The sequence below is a fragment of the Eulemur rufifrons genome, chromosome 6, assembly GCF_041146395.1.
Source record: "Eulemur rufifrons isolate Redbay chromosome 6, OSU_ERuf_1, whole genome shotgun sequence".
Classification (NCBI taxonomy): domain Eukaryota; kingdom Metazoa; phylum Chordata; class Mammalia; order Primates; family Lemuridae; genus Eulemur; species Eulemur rufifrons.
In genome coordinates, this window is record NC_090988.1 from 102,789,533 (window position 1) to 102,807,509 (window position 17,977).

Here is a 17,977-nt window from a genome sequence, read left to right on the forward strand (position 1 = left end):
ACCTGTCCACAGACTTGAGGCAGGAATTCCTGGGGCCAGAGCTGCAGAGGGGTTGCTTGAAGGTGCCAGGGCGGATGTGGGGTCCCGGCTGCCCCTCTGCTCAGCAGGGGAGGGAGGAGTGGCCTGAGCAATCCCTCCAGTGGCGGGCTTTCCGCTGGCTTCTAGAAGGCTGAGGGGTTGCCATGGCCTCGGGGGCCTCCTCCCCTGCTGAGGTCCCCCGTGTCCAGGGGGACCCCGCATTATAAGATGAAGAGGCAGCAAGTTCAGCCCTAGACAGCTCTGCTCCAGATTACCCATTTGTGCCCCTAAAGCATTAAAAATCGAATTACCGGCCGGGCGCGGTGGCTCACGCCTGTAATCCTAGCACTCTGGGAGGCCGAGGTGGGCGGATCGTTTGAGCTCAGGAGTTCGAGACCAGCCTGAGCAAGAGCGAGACCCCATCTCTACTAAAAATAGAAAGAAATTATATGGACAGCTAAAAATATATATAGAAAAAAATTAGCCGGGCATGGTGGTGCATGCCTGTAGTCCCAGCTACTCGGGAGGCTGAGACAGGAGGATTGCTTGAGCCCAGGAGTTTGAGGTTGCTGTGAGCTAGGCTGACGCCACGGCACTCACTCTAGCCTGGGCAACAGAGTGAGACTCTGTCTCAAAAAAATAAATAAATAAATAAATAAATAAAATCGAATTACCTTTTCAAAATTTAGTTGTCATGGAACATTTCAAATGGTATTTTGTAAGAACACCTCAAAATGATGTTCAGATTAGACCCCCATCTCCCAGAAGCCTCCAGGATTACGCCACCAGGCAGGATTCTCTGGTGTCCAGTCCCGACTTGCACACCCCCACGACAGGGAGCTCACCCCCTGCCCAAGTGCTGTCCCCTCCACCCACCCACCCCTGCCCCTGTTGGGTCTGATCCCAGTGCCCTGCTCTGTGGCCATAGCAGGAACAAGGCCCTCCTGGGAGAGGCCTCAGATGTCAGCAGACGCCCTGGTGTCTTGGGCCGGGCGGGGGTGTCAGGGTGGTGGGAGCTGGCCTCCCCACCCCGCCCCTTCCTGCCTGCCCTTCTTCCGGGCACGGCGGCTCGGTTCCAGGGGCGTGTTGACGCAGAGACCCAGGGCGGAGGCAGCCTCCTGGGTGAGCAGCTGAGGTCGGAGGCCCCTGCCCACTGGAAACCACAGCAGCAGGGGAGAGGAGGGGAGAGGGACCACCATGGGGCCTCGGAGTCGAGTCAGGGCTGCCAAGTGCCAGATGCTGGTCACCAGCTTCTTTGTCTTGGTAACAAGTGGGTCGGGCAGGAGGGGTGGGGGGTGCAGGTGGGCAGGGGAGAGGGCTGGGGGGGCCGTCTCCAGGCCATCAGCACTGTGGTTACGCCTCCTATACGCCAGCCCCACTGTCCCCGTCCTGCCCCAGCAGATGTGCCAGAGATCCCTGGTGGCAGATGGCCAGTAAGCTGTGGCCATTTGGACAGGACACCCCTGTGGGCAGCATCTGTCCTCCCGAGGGCAGCGCAGGGCCCGGAGGAGGCCTGAGTTAGGCCAGGGCTCAGTGGCTGGTGATCGGGGTGGAGGGCGCTGCCTGTGGGGCTCTGGGGCTCCCCACTTCCTGCCCAGGGGTTGCTCTCACAGGCCGGGGAGGGCCCACGCCTCACTCTGTAGACAGAAGGGCAGTGAGCGTGTGAGCGCCTGCTTGTCCACGTGTCTGTGCATGTGTGTGCGTGTGTGGTGGGGTGTCTGGGGTGGAGACCACCCCAGAAACACCCAGAATCCCCTGCAGTGGAGCCTGCCCCATAAGAGACCAGGAAGCTGGAGGGAGCCTGGCTGGGGGACCCAGAAGCCCCAGGCCCTGCCCTCTTGGGCCTCACCTCCCTCCCCTGCGTCCAGCCTGTGCCCCCTGAATCTGCCCCGCCTGCAGCTGCTGGGCCTCTCCATGGCCACCGTGGCGGTTCTCACCTACTTTGGGGCCCACTTTGCTGTCCTCAGCCGCGCGTCCTTGGAGAGGAACCCGTACAAGACCGTGCACTGCTGGGGTAGGTGAGGTCCCGGCTGGTCAAGGTGGCTGGGGAGGGGCCTGGAGTGCAGCCAGGCCTTGGGCAGGAACTGGGGGAGGGGGGTGGCCGGGACAGGGACAGGCTGCCCTGGAGTCCTGCCTCCACTGGGCACAGCCTGGGGGACCGGCTCCGTTCTCCTCTCCTGGGTCTCTGGCCCACAGGGGCGTGGGCACAGGGAGGCTGTGTCTGGCAGGTCCTCTGTCTGAGGCCAGGCTCGCGGGTCTGTGGAAAGGGCTGACCCCCCACCGAGCACCTGGGCTGCTGAGGCTCAGAGGGGGCAGAGGCTGCGGGGAGGGCCAGGGCCTGCTAAGGAAGGCCCGTTAAGGAGGGGATGGTGGAGCCAGCCAGACGTGCAGGGGCCTCAGGCAGGAGCTCAGGGGGTCTGGGGGAGGCAGCAGTTTGGGGGGGTGGGTGTGGGGAAGCTGCACCCAGGGTCAGGACTGGCAGACCCAGCGCCAGGGGCCCTGCTGCGTTATAACCCACTGCCTTTCCCAGTCCCACGGCCAGTCTGGACTGGTAAGATTACAGCCCCAGAGGCCACTTGTCACTAGAGAATGGGGCCTGTGGCTTCCAAGATAGCCCTGGAGGCAGGAGGGTAGGGCAGGCAGTAGGGGAGGGGTGGCCGCCTCCCTCCCGCTCCCCGCAGGTCCCCTGGGCAGCACAGGAAGGAGGTGGGGGCCCCTTGTGTCTGACGGGACACGTGGCCCAGAGCCTCCCCAGAAGTCCAGCACCGCCCGTGACACCCAAGTGGCATTTCAGACCCAGGCCCTGTGTGGTTGGGCCTGTCCTGGCGCCCCTAACCGCCCTCCCCCGCTCCTGCCAGCCTTCTACACCGGAATGAGCCTGGCAGGCCTCCTGAGCCTGGGGGCCGTGCTGAGCGCCGCAGCCACCGTGAGGGAGGCCCAGGGCCTCATGGCCGGGGTAAGTCCTCTGTGCCCCCAGATGCCCCCAGCCCCCAGGAAGGGACCAAGAGCTGGCAGGGCTGTGACTCCAGGAGCCTGCAGACTCCACCCCTGAAGTGTCCAGACAGAAACACAGGCCCAAGGATGCCGGCCACCCTGGGGCCCTGCCCATGGCCAGCCTGGCCCACCCAGCAGGCCCTACCTCACCCCGACATCCACACACCGACAACAGTCCCTGTGGGATCCCAGCCCTGGGACCCTTCCAAGCCCTGGGAGGGTCCGGCATGGGGCTTGGGTGAACCTGATTCTGTTAGGATGCCAGGCCAGGCAAAGGAAACCCCTTTTGCCGAGTGCCAGCCCGGCTCCCTCCTGAGCGCCACACCGGCCTCCCCAGCTCCGGGGGCCTCCTCACCCCAACATCCCACAGGCTCCTCGACCACAGCCCCATGGACGTGGCCCTCGTGGCCCACAGACCTGCTCTTCCACCTGGGCTCCTGTCATGGTTTTTGCTGGTCCTCGAGGGCCACCCAGACCCCACAGGCCCGGCCCTGCCCTGCTGGGCCCGCCCCTCCCCTCTCCCCAGTGTCCTGGGCTCCCTGCTGACCCTTCAGCCTCCCGCCCTTCATTCCAGCCATGAGGTCACTTCCCTCCAGCCTCCAACCCTCTGCTCCTGGAGACCTTGCCCCTGCACCCCCTGCATGTCCCTACACCCCTACATGTCCCTGCACCGCCTTCATGTCCCTGCACTGCCTGCACCCCCTGCACCCCCTACATGTCCCTGTGCCCCCTGCGCCCCCTGCATGTCCCTGCACCCCCTGCGCCCCCTGCATGTCCCTGCACCCCCTACATGTCCCTGCACCGCCTTCATGTCCCTGCACCGCCTGCACCCCCTGCATGTCCCTGCACCCCCTGCATGTCCCTGCACCCCCTGCCCCTGCATGTCACTGCACCCCCTGCATGTCCCTGTACCCCCTGCATGTCCCTGCACCGCCTTCATGTCCCTGCACCCCCTGCATGTCCCTGCACCCCCTGCATGTCCCTGCACCCCCTACATGTCCCTGCACCCCCTACATGTCCCTGCACCGCCTGCACCCCCTGCACCCCCTGCACCCCCTGCATATCCCTGCACCCCCTGCATGTCCCTGCGTCCCCTGCATGTCCCTGCGTCCCCTGCATGTCCCTGCACCCCCTGCATGTCCCTGCACCACCTTCATGTCCCTGCACCGCCTGCACCCCCTGCATGTCCCTGCACCCCCTGCACCCCCTGCATGTCCCTGCACCCCCTGCATGTCCCTGCACCCCCTGCACCCCCTGCATGTCCCTGCGTCCCCTGCATGTCCCTGCGTCCCCTGCATGTCCCTGCACCCCCTGCGTCCCCTGCACGTCCCTGCGTCCCCTGCACGTCCCTGCGTCCCCTGCACGTCCCTGCGTCCCCTGCACGTCCCTGCACCCCCTGCACGTCCCTGCGTCCCCTGCACGTCCCTGCACCGCCTTCATGTCCCTGCACCGCCTGCACCCCCTGCACGTCCCTGCACCCCCTGCACGTCCCTGCGTCCCCTGCACGTCCCTGCGTCCCCTGCACGTCCCTGCACCCTCTGCACGTCCCTGCATCCCCTGCATCCCCTGTACCCCCTGCATGTCCCTGCACCCCCTGCATGTCCCTGCACCCCCTGCATCCCCTGTACCCCCTGCACGTCCCTGCACCCCCTGCATGTCCCTGCACCCCCTGCATCCCCTGTACCCCCTGCACGTCCCTGCATCCCCTGCATCCCCTGTACCCCCTGCACGTCCCTGCACCCCCTGCATGTCCCTGCACCCCCTGCATGTCCCTGCACCCCCTGCATGTCCCTGCACCCCCTGCATCCCCTGTACCCCCTGCATGTCCCTGCACCCCCTGCATCCCCTGTACCCCCTGCATGTCCCTGCACCCCCTGCATGTCCCTGCACCCCCTGCATCCCCTGCACCCCCTGCATGTCCCTGCACCCCCTGCATCCCCTGTACCCCCTGCATGTCCCTGCACCCCCTGCATGTCCCTGCATCCCCTGCATCCCCTGTACCCCCTGCATGTCCCTGCATCCCCTGCACCCCCTGCATGTCCCTGCATCCCCTGCACCCCCTGCATGTCCCTGCATCCCCTGTACCCCCTGTACCCCCTGCATGTCCCTGTACCCCCTGCACCCCCTGCATGTCCCTGCATCCCCTGTACCCCCTGCATGTCCCTGCATCCCCTGCACCCCCTGCATGTCCCTGCATCCCCTGCACCCCCTGCATGTCCCTGCATCCCCTGCACCCCCTGCATGTCCCTGCATCCCCTGCACCCCCTGCATGTCCCTGTACCCCCTGCACCCCCTGCATGTCCCTGCATCCCCTGCACCCCCTGCATGTCCCTGCATCCCCTGCACCCCCTGCATGTCCCTGCATCCCCTGCACCCCCTGCATGTCCCTGCATCCCCTGTACCCCCTGTACCCCCTGCATGTCCCTGCACCCCCTGCATCCCCTGTACCCCCTGCATGTCCCTGCATCCCCTGCATGTCCCTGCATCCCCTGCACCCCTTGCATGTCCCTGCACCCCCTGCATGTCCCTGCATCCCCTGCACCCCCTGCATGCCCCCTCCCCACCCCAGCCCCATCCATGGTGCACGAGGTGAGAGGCCCTTGGGAACTTGTGCTGGGGGCTTTGCTTCCCTGGTGGCCCAGAGGTCAGACCACTCTGGGGACCCTAGAGGGCAGAGCCTCCTGGGTCCCCAGGATTGACGGGGTTCTCAGCCCACCTGGGGAATTCAGCAAATGCTTGTTGAATGATTCCTGGTTTGTAAACATCTCCAAGGCTAGGGACAGAGTCACCTCCTGGGGCTGCTGCTGAAGCCAGCGGGCCCTGGTTAGGCCCAAGGGGAGCAGAGAAGATCCGGCAGCTCCAGTGCTAACTGGGGTTTCTGCTCGGGGAGGGAGAAGGGGGCGCGGGCGGGGACGTGCTGGCCTGGGTGTGCACTGAAACCCCGGCCTGTGCAGTCTGGCTTCAGGGCGGGGTAGGAGGCCCCAGTGGGGAGAGGAGAGGGCAGGTGGCCTGTCCCCCCCAGGAGGCATGTGGCCTGCGAAGGGACACCTGGATAGAAGAGCAGGTGACAGCAGGGCCAGGCCAAGGGCTCCAGGGCAGCCTGGAGAGAACCGTGCTGGGGCTGCAGCATTGGCCACCAGGGGCCGCCGTGGTGCCGGGCTTGGGGCCGCGCAGGCAGCAGCGGGAGATGGCGCTGGGCCCCGCTCCGTCCCTCTGTCTCAGCCCACCTTGCCCCTGCGCAGGTCAGCTCAGCGCCCTGATCTGTGGCCAAGGTGGGTCTGATGCTGTGTCCCCGCCAGCCTCAGGGCCAGGTGACTGTTACACGGGTCGGGCTTCTACAACAGCCTGGGAGCCCCCAGCTGAACACCCGTGCAGGGATGGGGTCCCGAGGGCACGCCAGTCGCAGCTGGCTGGGCTCCCGCACACCCCTCTGAACCCCAGTGCCCTTGGCCAGCGTGACAGGAGCCCAGCACGGCCACCGCAGGGCGCCTGGGGACCCCACCCCAGATGGCTGCTCTGCTGAGCTGCCTGCACAAGTGCGTGCGGATGTGTACGCGTGTGTGTGCGTGTGCATGTGTGTGTGCACGCGTGTGCGAGTGTCCCTGTGGCTTGTCTTCACCTGCCCCTGTGGCTGTGCTGGTGTGACATGCGTGTTGGCCTGGCCTGTCCCCGTGTGTCTGCAGCGTGCAGGAGGGCCGGGGCTGGGGAGCAGAGGGTGGAAAGATTTTCTCCCACGTGCCGGTGCCCGCTGCCCCCCTTGCCGCCCCTTCCTGCCCCCTCCCCTCTCCCCGGCCTCTCCCCAGCTGGCCTCTCGAACAGGAAACGAGGAGCTGGCTGGGCCAGGAGAGTGGACCTCCCCGGTCCGTTTGTTTGTGTGTCTGTTTACTTTTTTCCATGTACACAGTGGAGGCCTTGGGGAGGCCTGGGTGGGCCGGTCCCCTGCCCAGGACCCTCGGCGGGGAGAGGTGGAGCAGGGGGCAGGCGGTGATGCTTCTCTTCCTCCTAAGGAATGAAATGGTTTCTGGAAAATACTGGTCTCCGGAGCTGGCTTAGGGCCTCCAGCCTGGGAGACAGAGCTGAGTGATAGCTTCCAGATGGGGAAGGCAGCGGTGGCCAGGCCAGCCAGGAGGGCGAGGAGGAGGAGGAGGTGGAGGAGGAGGAGGTGGAGGAGGAGGAGGAGGAGGAGGAGGAGGGGGAGGGGGAGGAGGGGGGAGGGGGGAGGGGGAGGGGGAGGGGGAGGGGGGAGGGGGAGGGGGGAGGGGGGGGAGAAGGAAGGGAGGGGAGGAGGAGGAGGAAGAGGAGGGGAGAAGGAAGGGAGGGGAGGAGGAGGAGGAAGGGGAGGAAAGGGGAGGAGGAAGGGAAGGGGAGGGGGGAAAGAGGAGGAAGAGGAGGAGGAGGGGGAGAGGGAGGAAAGAGGAGGAGGAAGAGGGAGGAAAGAGGAGGAGGAAGGAGAGGGAGGAGGAGGCAGCCCCCCAGGCGTCCCCCAAACAGGCCCTGCAGCCTCCGGGCAGGCAGGTGGGGACATGGGAGACGCCCCTGCAGGGCTGGCCCTGGGGCTGGGCTGTGCTGGGGGCTGCTCGGGGTGGCGCTGGCTCTCCCCACAGGCCTCTTGCTCAGCCTCCCCCAGCGAGGGCTGTTTCTTGGTCCCAGCCTGCCCCGGCCAGCGTCTGTGAGCCCCTCTGCATCCACGGGCACCTGCCTGTCCCCTGTTGGTCATGTATTCTCCGGGGTGTCACCCTGAGTGAGGTTCCTGGGTTAGGAGAGCCCGGTCACAAACCGCCCTAGTCTGTGGACAGTCTGGGGGGACGTGCCTGGAGCTCGTGGGGAGGGGAGGTGGCTGTGGAGGTGTGTGGCCAGAGGCCAGAGCGGCCCCCCGGGGCTCTAGGAGGAGAGTCAGCAGACACCCAGATCCTCGGGTCCCCAACATGCGGGTGGCAGGTGAAACTATGGCAGGGGGAGGTCCCCAGGGCCCCTACTCTGGGGTGACCCTCTGAAGTGGTCCACAGACGTGTGTTGGGGACACGTGCATAATGTTCCTGAGCCTCTGCAAAGGGGTCTCAGGAGCGCGGGACCGCTGCTCGAGAGTGTGGGGCGCGCTGGAACAGACGTTCCGCAGGAGGACTCCTGACCCCAGTGCTGGGGACAGGTTGTCGGCAAGAGCGAGGGGCCCCGGCAGGGGTGCGGAGGGAAAGGGGGAGCTGACCACAGGGGAGTCACACGGGCTCCACCTGCTCCCCAGGTCGGCTCAGCTGCGAGGCGTTTCAGAAAATGAAACCAAACCGAGCAGCCTCGGTGTCCCTGCCTTATAGACGCGGCAGTTTCTTCTCCCGGCAGGATTTCGGGCACAGGGAGGCCCTGCCTGGTGCTCCCTGGGTCAGTGTCCCCGCTGGGAGCTGCCCAGTGGGCGGGGCTCCGTCCCCCAGGGTGACTGCCCTCTTGGGCAGGGGTGCGGTGCTGCCACACGGCATGACCCCCGCCGCCCTCTGCCGCAGGCCTTCCTGAGCTTCGCCCTGGGCTTCTGCGTCCTGATGCAGGTGGCCTTCTGGGGATCCCGAAACCCCACCCAGGTGAGCTCCAGATGTCCCCGTCCTGCACTGGGAGTCCCCGCGCAGGGGACGGGGCACAGGGCAGCCCCTGGGGCCCATGCTCGGGGTGACAGTCGGGGGCCAGCCACCATGTGGGGCAGTCTCTGGCTGGGTGTGGCGATCTCTGGCTGGGCACGGGGGTCTCTGGCTGGGCTCGGGGCCTCTGGCTGGGCTCGGGGCCTCTGGCTGGGCACGGGGGTCTCTGGCTGGGCTCGGGGCCTCTGGCTTGGTGTGGGGTCTCTGCCTGGGCGTGGGGTCTCTGCCTGGGCATGGGGGTGCCAGGGCTGCAGAGGGGCCAGAGAGCTGGGTGGTGGGAGAGGGGCAGCAGCTCCCGGGTGACGCGCACTGTGCCTGGAGCCACCGCCCCTTCTCCCTTCCCTGCTGAAGCCCCACCCCAAAGGGCCCCCCCACCCCAGCCTCGCTTGGGGTCACCCACCTAGACTGGATGGGAGAAAGACCATTTCCTGAGGCCCAGGAGGATCCTGGAGGGGCCAGGCCCCTGCAAGATGGCTGTGGCTTTGAGGGGTGGTCCCACGGTCTCAGGGGGCAAGCTGGCCAGGCCAGCGTTTGGGCCTCACGTGTCCTGTCCACACGGGGTGGTCTGACCCATTCCAGGTCTGGGTTGTAGTGTGGGTGGCCCAGGTGAAGACAGCGGCTAGGGTACCCCGGGGCTGGTTCGGGCCTCTCCCCACGCCCCAGCACTCACTGTGTTTACTCTGAGCCCAGGACTCGCGGTTCTGGAGGGAGGGGCCCGCCAGGGGCCCCAGGACGGAGCCCAGCTGGGGCTGCTCTCCGGGAAGGGAAGGGAAGGGAAGGAACAGCAGGACCCCCGCCGCCGGCCCCTTCCCTGGCCCCGTCCCAGCCCACACATCCTCCCAACGTCCTCGTGGGCCCAGTACTCCCGCAGGCCTGCCGGGGTCGGTTCCCAGCCCCTGCCTGACCCAGGTGGGGCCCTCGGTGGGTCCTGACCTCTGGCGTGATGCGTGTGTGCGCCCTGGCCTGGGCGGAGCACTGGATTGGAAGTTGGGGTCCTCTCCGGGACTCCTTGGGCAAGTCCCTCAGCCTTCCTGGGCCTCAGTTTCCTCATCTGTGAGAGAGGCCCTCCCTGAGATCCCTGCCTGGGGGGCTGCAGGGTGGGACGGAGCCCATGCTGGGGAGGCTTCCTCAGACCCTCCCGCAGCCCCTGCCCCACCCCGGCCCCCAGCCCCGCTGGGTGCCGTAAGGTGGGACTAGTTTGGAGCTGCCGTGAGCTTGGATGTGAGTGTGTGCTCCCAGGGCATGGGGGGCTGCACATCCCCCCTTGTGCCCCCGCAGTCAGGGCCCCCAGAGCCGGGCAGGCTCCAGCCTCGGGCTCCCACGCAGCGGGGTCCAGCGGCCCCTCGAGAGGAAAGGCCTCAGGGCCAGAGCTGCCTGCGCTGGTGAAGCTGGGGGGCCTGGGGGCCCCAGTTTCCCTCCACACCCCCGAGGGGCCCCCTGAGAGACCCTGACCACTCACCGGGCAGCCATGCGGGGCTGAGGCTGGTGGGGAAGGGAAGGCTGTCCCCTGACTCCTGTGGCCACAGACCCCAGCCCTGGCAGGACTGGGCACCCCCCCAGGGAGCCCCGCTCGGGAGATTTTCCAGCTGCCACTTAGGAGCCGGAGGTCAGAGGCCCAGGCTGGGACGGACGCAGAGTGTGAGGCTATTAATTACGCTCTCCCTGCGGCCTGAGCGCCACTCTGCGCAGCTCTGCGTCCCCAGACACTGCAGCACCGCGAGATGGATTGCCGGCTCCCCTGAATAATTCATGCGCAGATTAAGTACAGCGCGTAGGGAGAGGGTCAGACGCGGTCTGGAGCCTCCGCAGGATAGAGACCAGCTCCCCACAGGCCCCCCGGGCCCAGAGCCGCCTGTGCCATGCTGAGCACAGGGAGCCCCCACGCCCAGGCAACTACCCAGGGACCACCCGGCCTTGGGGATGAGCCCTGGGCACCCCCTGGGGCCCTGGAAATGAAGCTCAGAACCTCGGAGCCTAACAGGGAGCCCCCGGCGCACCCCGCCGTCCTCAGGAGGAACCCGCCTCAGCCTCCCACAGCCCCCAAACCCAGACAGTGAAGCACCACCTGCAAGCCTGGCCCTCCAGATCCCCCGGGCCAGGCTGTGGGGTTTGGTCGTGGGGAGCCGAGCGGGGCAGGCAGGGCAGCCCCCTCTGCTGCTACCCCTGCCAAGGCTGCAGAGCCCAGGACAACCTGCCCAGAGCCCTGGAGGCCTCGGGTCCTCCCTGGGCCATGAGGGGGCGGGTGGGGGTCCCGTGCCTGCCGTGAGCCGGCTTCTCTAGGCCCCCAGCCTCCCCAAGACACCCCCTGAGGACACGCGCCAGGCCAGCTCCCCTCAAGGAAGCTGAGCGGCAAGGGCCCGGCCCAGGTCCAATGGTGGCCATGGCTAGCTTGGCGCTGGCCCCCCAGGCGCTGCCGGCCTTCCGTCGGGCGGGGAGCACAAAGGCTGGCTGGGCTGGCGTCGACCCACGGAGAGATGTCTGACTTTACCGGCCATCAGTAGGGAGGATTCATCAGTGCAGGAGCCGTGCTTGGCACAGGAAGCCAACCCAACTTGTCGACACATCCGGGCTTGGACGGAGCTGGCCGGAGCCTCCACTGCCCCCTTTCTGGAGGGCAGGTGTGAGTGGCCAGAGCCTCTCCCACACAGCCCTTTGGGACAGCCCCTCAGGGTGTCCCGGCTGCCTGCACGGCTTGGGGGTGGGAGGGAGGCACCAGAGGGAGCTCAAAGAGGGCCTCGCCCTGCGCCAGGAGACCAGCAACTCCTGGGGCAGTCAGGGAAGCCTTCCTGGAGGAGGTGAGAGTCCAGTGTGTCTCTGAAGGAGTAACTCAGCATTTGGGGGGGGGGTAGCACAGCAAAGGCACAGCAGGGTGCTTGGGGGCAGAGACGTGGTCCCAGTGAGGCTGGGCTGTAGAGCAAAGGTAGAGTGTGGCAGGCCCCTGTCACCATCCTCCTCTCCATCTCCTGCCCCGAAGTGGCTCCAGCCGCCTAGATCTGACCCAGTTGCCCAAGGCGCCTCTGGTCAAAGGCCGTACCCAGAGTCCAGCTACCTGGGCTTTCGGGGATGCAGCTGGTTACTCTGAGGAAAGACCTAGAACCCCCACCCCCAGCTTTGGGGGAGCTGAAGTCCTGGCCCAGGCCTAGCCCCACCACCCATTTCTGGGTGGACGGCAGTGGGGCACCCCTGCGTACCCCCAAGCCCATAGCCCAGTCTCTGCTCCATCCCGCAGGCGCTCCTGGGGCAGCAGGGGCCGCACTGACCGCTACGGCAGGGGGAGGCCCCACAACTGCGGCCGGGGGGTGCGGCTGGCTGCCCAGGAACCGGGGCTCCGCCTGGTGCGGGGACACAGGACACCCTCGGCACTGGGCCTCCCACCACGGCCGAGTTCCCCATGTGGCTCTTGGTGCAGGTGGAGGACGCCGCGCTGGACACCTACGACCTGGTGTATGACCAGGTGGTGAAGACGGCGTCCCGCGTCCGGCAGCAGGAGCTAGTGGCCATCCAGGACGCGGTGAGCGTGGGGGCCGGCCCTCCCCTCGCAGGTCAGCCTCGCTGCGTGGACCGGATCCCGAGAATGGGCACAGAGGGGCCCGGAGTGAGTGGCCTGGCCCGGCCGGAGGCGCATCTGGGGACACAGGCCATGCCGTCCCTCTCCCTCGCCCGGGCCCCGGGGCCCAGTGCACAGTGAGGGGCAGGCCCCTCGTTCAGAAATGAGGAAGGATTTCTAGACGGGCGGCTGAGGTTTACAGCAAGCACGCGCCCTTCCCAGCGGGCTGGGGACCGCGCACCGTGACTGGGCTCTCGGCCCTGCTGCCTGGTGGCTGGTGCCCCCTGCAGAAGCCGCGGCCACACCCCGAGCCCCAGCCCTGGCCTCCATCTAGCCCATTAGTCCTTGTGGCGCCTCAGTTTCCCCATCAGACCCTCCCGTCTGCTCTTGCAGTTCCTGTGCTGTGGGAAGAGGTCTCCTTTCAGCCTTCTGGGGCGCTCGGACGCCGGCCTGTGTCAGGGAGAGCAGGCGGCCAGACAGGTGAGGAGGGCCGGACCGGATGCAGGCGGGCAAGTCCCCTGGGGGCGGACACTCTGGGGCCCCAACCCACGATGCAGGGACATCCTCCCACCCCTCCGCCTCCCCTGGACCCTCGGGACCTGCCCGCTGAAGGGCTCAGGGAAGGTTCCGGTGTGATCGGGGGCCACACTGAAGGCTTCGCCACGCATGGAGCCCGTCGGGCGGCCAGGCTGGGCTCGGCAGGCCAGGCCCTTCCCCAGGCTCCACCCCCTGCTTCACCACTTCCAGGTGGGGCTGCCCAAGCCCAGTTGAGACCTGGTCCGTGGAAGCCTCTAGAAGCACACAGATTAGGTCTCAGTGCCAAGGGCCCACAGAGCAATGGTGGTCGGCTCAGTCTAGGGGGAAGGGCAGGCACCTGAGGGGCCCCAGAGCAGCTGGAGGGGCTGCTTGGAGGAGAATTGAGGCTGGAGGGTCAGCGGGGACCTGGTGCGGCCTCAGCAATGAGCTGCGGGGTGGCGCCACAGGCAGGGAAGCCCCTCCTCCCTGAGGCCTGGAGGGGACTGGATCCCCCCTTCCCTGGCCGCCCTCCCCGCCCACTCCGCCCCTCCCTGGCCTGCCGTCCTGGAAACAAACCCACCCCTGTCCTGGCAAGAGGGCCTGGCAGCCCTCCAAGGAACAGCCAGAGGAGGGCGGCTCGGGCCCTGCAAGGGGAGGGCCGTGCGGGATGAGGCTGCCAGGGACAGGACAAAGCAGGGCCCGGCAGCGCCGGGGCGGGGCTGAGCGTTAGGGACCCTGCTCCACACAAGGAGGGTCTCCAGGTCCCCAGCTGCAAACAGGAGCCTCGGGCGCCCCGAGATGGCGGGGACGCAGCACGGGCCAGCACAGACCGAGGACTGCCCTGGGGGGCAGGCCGGGCAGGAGGAAGGCCTGCCCTGGGGGGGCAGATGGGGAGACCATCGTGCCCTGACGGAGGTCTGTCCCGGAAACACTGCCCCAAATGCCAGAGTCCTGCCCCAAACTAAATGTCAGCGTCTGGGTGGTTCAGAGACCGCCGTCACCTCCCAGCAGATGTGTGCCCTGGGGTAGCACTGGAAGCCCAGGATGGAGCCAGGGCCCGGGACAGTGTGGGGACCCCACACCCTTCCGCCTGCTCTCCCTGACAGCCAGCACCCTCTGGTCCCTGGGCTGGGTGCTGGGGACCAGAGTGAGTCAGACCCCCTCACTGGGGAGCTAGACATGTGGCCCAACACCCCAACACCAGAGCTCAGGGCAGCTGGGGGAGCAGCAGCTCCTGGGACCCCACAGAGGCCGGTCTCATCCACTTGGTGTCGCCTTTTCCCCAGAGCTCTGGGGTGGTCCCCTGGGAATGTGCTGCACCCCCTCTTCCCACGGCCCTGGCATTGGTCCCGCTGGCCCGAGCGGGGAGGGCTGGTCAGGGCGGGTGCCATGCCTGCTGCCCCCTCCCAGGACTGCCTGCAGGGCATCCGGAGCCACCTGAGGCCCTACCAGAGTGTCCTCTCCACCCTGAGCGGCATCGGCCTGGCCCTCACGGTACGCCTCAGCCCCTTCCCTCACCCCGTGGGAGCCCCGGCCCTGGGCGTGGCTTGTCCCCTGGGCCCAGGGAGATGGGCTGGGGGGGCCCCTGCCTCCTGTGGCGTGCAGACACCCAGACACTCCGGGAGGTGGGGAGCCCCTCCCTGAGCAGCTGGTGCAGCTGCTGGTGGCTCCGGCGACCTGTCTCCTCCAGGGGTGCGCCTTGCTGCTCAGCGCCTTCCTCTGGTTTGCCGTCCGCTCCGGCCGCAGCTTGGACCGCAAAGGCAAATACACGCTGGCCGCTCGGTAGGCCCCTGCCCGCCCCACCCTCTCCCCTGGGCCCCAGCCCCCGGGAGGCGTCTGCCAGGCTGGTGCTCTAGAGGAAGCACTGTGGGGGTGGCTGGCCAGGGGGTGCGGCTGGGAAGCCTCCGGACCAGCATGCACCCCACTCTACGGCCCACACAGCACCCCCTCTCGCTCCCCTGACCCCCGCCAAGACCTGGCCTCACAAATGCACCTCCACTGACAGCAACAAGGAGGGGTGGGTGCTTCTGGGGCCCGCCCACCTTGGGGACCCCAAGGCTCCCCCTGCACAGGACACAGGGAGGACCCAGACCTGTGGCCAGGAAGCCCCCACACCACCCGGGCCTGCCCCCTCCGGTCACCCCAGCGCTCACTCTGCCCCGGCCACCTGGGCCCCTCCCTGCCCAGGCATCCCGCGTGGCCCCTCTGCATTCTACAACAGCCTCCTGGGCCCCTCTAGAACATTCTGGAACAGGCTTGTGCTCCCCTCTGCTCCTCAGAGCGCATGGCTGCCAGCCCCAGGAGCCTGGCTTCTTCAGACACTCCCAGGACGGACCCGCCACTCGAGCCCCGTGTGGAGCAGATGCTGCTGGTGACTCAGAGGCCCTCGGCGGCTCCAGGACAACGGACACGCCGCTTCGGCCCCTGTCCTGCCGCCGCCTGCCCTCGGCCTGCCGCGATCCGTAGGGGAGGACCCAGGCTGTCTCCCGACATCACGGTGGGGTGGGGGGCCCAGCCAGAGGGACAGCCGGAAGGAACCCGTGGGAGGGCCGGGAGGGAGTGAGAACTGGGGAGCCAGCCCGCGGGCAGCCCCGGGACCCCCCAGACGCGGGCACGGCGGCTCTGAGCCACACTCGCTTGTGGGCTCACAGTTCCCGAGTCCAGCCAGGTGGGCTGTGCCGCTGTGTGGGCTTCCAGGCTCATGGGCTGCCCGTGGTGGCGGGACTGGGGCCCCCACGCCCTGGCTCCACGCCCCGAGCGCCGCTGACTTCTCCCCCGGCAGGCGCCAGGGGAAGATTAGACCCCCGACAATCTCCCTGCCTGGACGAGTGTTTTTTTAAGTATGGTAAAATATACATAACGTAAAACTTACTGTCTTTGCCGTTCTTAAGTGCGCAGTTCAGTGGCATTAGGCACAGTCACATTGTTGTGCAGCTGTCACCACCACCCAACTCCAGAACTTTCCATCGTCCCAAACAGAAGCCTTGTCCCCGTGAAACACTAGCTCCCCTCCCCCGCCCCAGCCCCCCACCCCCATCCACTTTCTGTCTCTGTGGGTTTGACGACTCTCGGGCCCTCCTGGGAGTGGCGTCACACAGTGTCTGTCCTTCTGTGTCCCTCTGTGTCCCTCTGTGTCCGGCTCCTCACTCCGTACCGTGTCCTCGAGTCCGTCCGCGTGGCAGCCTGAGCCAGGATTTCTGAAGGAGGGATCATACCGTATTTACCGCGATCCAGGGATTAGGGCAGGACGTTCCGGGGAAAGGGCCAGGATTTTGGAAATTCTGCCCGCCGCGGCCACTCTCACTGGACATTCAAGCCACCTTATGGCGAATTAGCTCTAACTGTCCCTAAATGTTTGCACAATTCGCTCAAAGTCCTAACTCCTGGGTGGAACCAAGTTGGCCCAGCCTAGGCCGAGGCCTCAGTGTAGCTGGCGAAAGCCAAGGGGTGTCAGGGCCCTTCGAACTCCCACTGCAGGGGGTGTGGCCCTGCCCCCACCAAGACCACAGGGGGTTCCCCCAAATCAGGACTGTCTTATGACAGCCGGCGCGCCCCACCCCCTGTGTTGACAATGACACTTACGCTGATTCCCACACACGCTTCCAAAATCAAGAGTGTCCCCCAACAGAGCACCCCGACAAGTGCAAATGACAGGCCTTGCCCCCAAAGCCTCGCGGGCTCCCCCTGGGGACCTCACTGTCCTGCAGCCTGTGAGACACATGTGAGAGGAGCACAGCGGGCAGGGAGGTTCGCCAACTCCTGCGCGGGCTCATACACCACACGAGAGAGGAAACTTCAGCAGAAGGTGCGGGACGCTCACCTCCGCGGTGGGTGGTGAGGCCGCCGCTCGTGTCCACGCCTGCCCGCGCCGCTTCTCTGGGTGGCCCAGCCCCCGAGTCCTTGCAGGGCCTGTTGCCGGGGCCCCCGCCCACCCTCGCCCCCAGACGCTGTGGGATGACGGGACCGTGTCGAGTCACAACGCCCCATTTCCTCTTTCAGGATTGCTCCGGCCGGCACCACGGCCTCCCTGACGGCAGAAGAGCCCACGATGGCCAGGTGGCGCCCACGCGTCCAGCTCAATGATACTGGTGTCTGGCCTTGGCTCAAAGCATCCCCTCGTCACTGCTAAAGTCCCCAAACCAGGACAGCAGGACCTGCGGGGCCAAGAGGCGAAACTCCGTGGAGGTCTCGCCAGTGGGGGTTGCAGACGTGTTGCCTTCGCTGCCGCCCGTGGGCCCCCACCTGCGCATTCTGGCGTGGGGGAAGCTGTACAGTCATGAGGTCCTGGCGCCGTGTCCTGCAGGACACGACACTCTGGTGACGGTGTCTCCCGCCGTCCTAACTGGTCCTGAGAAGCCAGAGCCCTTCCCCCAGGGTCAAGGGACACCCTGCGGAGCCCACGGCATCATCCCGCCACCCGTTCCTGTGGCTGTAAGTTCAGTTCCTCGGCTGGAAAAGGGTCAGACGGGGACAGGCTTCGCTAAGGAAAGGCCAGAAGCGGCTCCAGCCGCGGAAGCATATCCGAGCAGAGAAGCGCCGAGGGCAGCGAGAAAACCACTTCCCCGTCCACGGAGGAAGGCGCCAGTCAGCCCGGGGCCGGGTCGAGACTGGCCCCTGTGCAGCACGGGACCACGCTGGGGCCTAGAGTTGTGCGATGACAAGTCAGTGTCCAGCCATGGGTGACAGGGGGCTCGGTAAGGCGGAGTCGTGTGTTTGGGCCCATGGCGGCTCCCTTCCTACCCCGTGTCTACCGCCAGATGGCACCGAGTCACCAGGAGGAGCCGCCTGCCTGCCACGGGCTCCGGGAACCTTATCAGAGTCCAGTTACCCAACCTCGCCTGGCAATAGAGAGCGCCTGGCCTGCCCGGCCCAGGTCACACTTGCTGCCCGGCAGACGGGGCTTAGCCTCCACCTGCCCCCAGACTCAAGCAGGCACTGCGATTCTCTGTCACAGCCTGTGCAGGCTCCACGGGCACCCTGCTTGTTCAGGCACCACTGGGACCATTGGGTCCCTGGGTCACAACAGCCGGGTGGCTCAGCCTGCCCACAGCAAGGCCTGCACCCTTGGGCGTTCTGCTCGCTCTGCCTCCTGCTCAAAGCGGGCCACCCGTTGGGCCATCTGGGTACAGCACACACCCGAAGGGAGTTTTGTTTCCTCCAAGAAGCGCTGTGCACAGACGACCCAAGGTAGCAACCGGTCCTTCCCCGTGGAGGGACGTGCCTGAGTTCTCTGTACCCCAGAGAGGAACTGCACGAGGACGCCTGAGCCTCCGTTTTCACG

General features: G+C 66.7%; 1 protein-coding gene across 3 annotated transcripts; it reads left to right on the forward strand.

Moving 5' to 3' along the window:
• The first annotated feature begins 1,161 nt into the window (after positions 1–1,161).
• TSPAN32 (tetraspanin 32) lies at positions 1,162–15,681 on the forward strand. 3 transcript variants are annotated; one of them, XM_069471819.1, is made up of 9 exons: positions 1,162–1,281; positions 1,918–2,032; positions 2,877–2,974; positions 8,505–8,579; positions 12,043–12,144; positions 12,574–12,660; positions 14,107–14,190; positions 14,387–14,478; positions 14,976–15,220. In XM_069471819.1, the coding sequence occupies exons 1-9, from the start codon at positions 1,216–1,218 to the stop codon at positions 15,160–15,162; spliced, it is 906 nt and encodes a 301-aa protein (XP_069327920.1). In that variant the 5' UTR covers positions 1,162–1,215; the 3' UTR covers positions 15,163–15,220. The 3 variants fall into 3 exon arrangements, with proteins under 3 accessions (XP_069327920.1, XP_069327918.1, XP_069327919.1); XM_069471817.1 differs by lacking the exons at positions 1,162–1,281; positions 1,918–2,032 and having other exon boundaries at positions 2,804–2,974; positions 13,983–14,478; positions 14,976–15,681; XM_069471818.1 differs by lacking the exons at positions 1,162–1,281; positions 1,918–2,032; positions 2,877–2,974; positions 8,505–8,579; positions 12,043–12,144 and adding an exon at positions 12,177–12,228 and having other exon boundaries at positions 13,983–14,478; positions 14,976–15,681.
• Positions 15,682–17,977: the final 2,296 nt, after the last annotated feature.

Excerpts from the sequence above, each read along its gene's own strand:
- TSPAN32 (XM_069471817.1), top strand. The coding sequence starts at position 2,891 with ATGAGCCTGGCAGGCCTCCTGAGCCTGGGGGCCGTGCTGAGCGCCGCA. Across the intron at positions 2,975-8,504 it reads CCCAGGGCCTCATGGCCGGG|GCCTTCCTGAGCTTCGCCCT; the intron begins GTAAGTCCTCTG and ends CCTCTGCCGCAG. Across the intron at positions 12,661-13,982 it reads GAGAGCAGGCGGCCAGACAG|AGCTCTGGGGTGGTCCCCTG; the intron begins GTGAGGAGGGCC and ends CCTTTTCCCCAG.